Genomic DNA, 292 nt, shown 5'->3' with positions numbered 1-292 from the left:
CACGCCCCGAGACGCCGACGCGGTGGAGACCCGGCGCTGCAGGACCGGCCCGGTTGCCTTTATTGAAGACCTGTTGACCTCCAAGGTCATCTCCGAAGCGGTGGGACGGTCACGAAGATGCCTCCATCTTTCCCCGCCCCCCGCCCCCTTCCTCAATTACCGGGGTTCTTCTGCGCCTGGCGTTGGGTGAACTTCATGGGCAACCCTTCGTGGACCACCATGCAGGTGTAGGTGTCCCCGCCCGCCCAGCTGCCGCTGAGGACCATCATCTTGCTGGAGATGAAGAAGGTGC

General features: G+C 63.7%; 1 gene segment (V, D, J or C); it reads right to left on the bottom strand.

Moving 5' to 3' along the window:
- Positions 1-160: 160 nt before the first annotated feature.
- Positions 161-292, bottom strand: part of LOC104628776 — a gene marked incomplete at both ends in the record, with an annotated part of 533 nt that continues 401 nt past the window's right edge. The window contains 1 exon segment of the C gene segment in view: positions 161-292. Within this exon segment, the coding sequence occupies positions 161-292 (132 nt within the window).

Source organism: Phaethon lepturus, unplaced genomic scaffold (genome assembly GCF_000687285.1).
Source record: "Phaethon lepturus isolate BGI_N335 unplaced genomic scaffold, ASM68728v1 scaffold46321, whole genome shotgun sequence".
NCBI lineage: Eukaryota > Metazoa > Chordata > Aves > Phaethontiformes > Phaethontidae > Phaethon > Phaethon lepturus.
Note: the sequence above shows the minus strand (reverse complement) of the source record. Positions and strands in the feature narration are given on the sequence as shown.